Source organism: Loa loa, assembly GCF_000183805.2.
Source record: "Loa loa unplaced genomic scaffold supercont3.1118, whole genome shotgun sequence".
Classification (NCBI taxonomy): domain Eukaryota; kingdom Metazoa; phylum Nematoda; class Chromadorea; order Rhabditida; family Onchocercidae; genus Loa; species Loa loa.
Window position 1 is genome coordinate 958 of NW_018109298.1, and position 2,170 is coordinate 3,127.

General features: G+C 29.1%; 1 protein-coding gene across 1 annotated transcript; it reads left to right on the forward strand.

Moving 5' to 3' along the window:
- Window positions 1–334: 334 nt before the first annotated feature.
- On the forward strand, window positions 335–1,667 carry LOAG_19059 (hypothetical protein; the record flags this gene model as incomplete). The annotated part of the gene is made up of 2 exons (XM_020451715.1): window positions 335–1,479; window positions 1,555–1,667. The coding sequence occupies exons 1-2, from the start codon at window positions 957–959 to the stop codon at window positions 1,665–1,667; spliced, it is 636 nt and encodes a 211-aa protein (XP_020304482.1). The 5' UTR covers window positions 335–956.
- Between the last annotated feature and the right edge of the window lie 503 nt (window positions 1,668–2,170).

The window sequence follows — 2,170 nt, forward strand, 5'->3', positions numbered from 1 at the left end:
TTTATAAGTGTTTTTGTGCTTGGTTTTATTTGTGTCTCTGAGTTGCTAAGTAGTTTAGTTTTTTATAGTTGTCTTGTTGTTTTTTTAGTGTTTGTTTTTTTATTCTGGTAGATTGTTGTTGCTATATGTTTTTTATGAATTGACTATATTGCCTATTTTGTTTTGTTTGCTTGGGTACGGACGTCAGGTTGAGAAAATTAGGGCTTGTTATTATTTGGTTTTTTATACTTTGTTTTTTGGTATACCTTATTTGTTTTTTATAGTCATGTATTTTATTTTTTTAATTTTGTTTATTATGATTTTTTTGTGTCTTTTGAGTTTATTTTTTTATTGAGATTATGTTTTTTAGTTAAGTTTCCTGTTTATTTTTTGCATGTTTGATTGCCTAAGGTTCATGTTGAGGCTCCTACTAGAGCTAGTATGATTTTAGCTGGTGTTATATTAAAGTTAGGAGGGGTAGGTGTTTATCGTATTAGTAAGTCTTTGAATTTTTTTGGTATTGAGTTGTTGTTTTTTTTTTCTTTGATTAGTATGGTTTTTTGTTCTTTTATTTGTGTGGTTCAGAGTGATTGTAAATCTTTAGCTGCTTATTCATCTATTTGTCATATGGGATTTGTTTTGTTATCTCAAGTTAGTATGGTTTATTATGGTAAATCTATGGCTTTGGTTATGATGTTGGCTCATGGGTATACTTCTGTTTTGATGTTTTATTTTATTGGGGAATTTTATCATATTGCTAGTAGTCGTTTAGTTTATTATTTGCGTGGGTATTTTAATGTTAGTATGTTGTTTTGTTTTGGATTTTGTTTAACTATGATTTCTAATTTTGGTTTTCCTGGCTCTATTTCTTTTTTTTCTGAATATTTGATGTTAAATTTAGTTAGTTCTGTTTTTTTTGTTAGTGTTTTTTTTTATTTGTTTATTATTTAGTTTCTTTTTATTATTCAATTTACATTATGGTTTGTTTTTTAGTTGGTAGTAAGGTTAGATATGTTGTTGATAGTCGTGTTGTTATTTGTTTGCCTTTGGTTTTAATGGCTTATAATTTTTTTGATTTGTTTTTGTTATTTAACATGAATGTTTTTTGTGGAATGACTTTTGGTAATGTTTTAAAGCAGAGTATTATTAATACTGTGAATCATAAGACTATTGGTACTTATTATATTGTTCTTGGTTATTGGGCTGGTTTAGGTGGATCTGTTCTGTCTATGATTATTCGTTTTGAATTGTCTAGTCCTGGTGGTTATTTATTTTTTGGTAGTGGTCAGGTTTATAATTCTGTGTTGACTATGCATGGTGTTTTAATGATTTTTTTTGTTGTTATGCCTATTTTAATTGGTGGTTTTGGCAATTGGATGTTGCCTATTATGTTGGGTTCTCCTGAAATGGCTTTTCCTCGTTTGAATGCTTTGTCTTTTTGGTTTACTTTTGTAGCTTTGTTAATAGTTTATCAATCTTTTTTTATTGGTGGAGGACCTGGTAGTAGTTGAACTTTTTATCCTCCTTTAAGAATTGAAGGTCAACCTGAGATATCTTTGGATGTTATAATTTTAGGTTTGCATACTGTTGGTATTGGGTCTTTATTAGGTTCTATTAATTTTATAGTTACTGTTCAGAATATGCGTTCTATTGCTGTTACATTGGATCAGATTAGTATATTTGTTTGAACTTCTTATTTAACTTCTTTTTTGTTGTTGTTGTCTGTTCCTGTTTTGGCTGGTTCTCTTTTATTTTTGTTGTTGGATCGTAATTTTAATACTTCTTTTTATGATACTAAGAAGGGGGGGAATCCTTTGCTTTATCAGCATTTATTTTGATTTTTTGGTCATCCTGAGGTTTATGTTATTATTTTGCCTGTTTTTTGGGATTATTAGTGAGGCTGTTTTGTTTTTGACTGATAAGGATCGTTTATTTGGTCAAACTAGTATAACTTTTGCTTCTATTTGAATTGCTGTTTTGGGTACTTCTGTTTGAGGTCATCATATGTATACTGCTGGTCTTGATATTGATACTCGTACTTATTTTAGTGCTGCTACTATGATTATTGCTATCCCTAGAGCTGTTAAGGTTTTTAATTGGTTAGGTACTTTTTTTGGTTACTAATCAGAAGTTTCAGCCTTTGTGATGTTGGACTTATTAGTTTTATTTTTCTTTTTACTGTTGGTGGTTT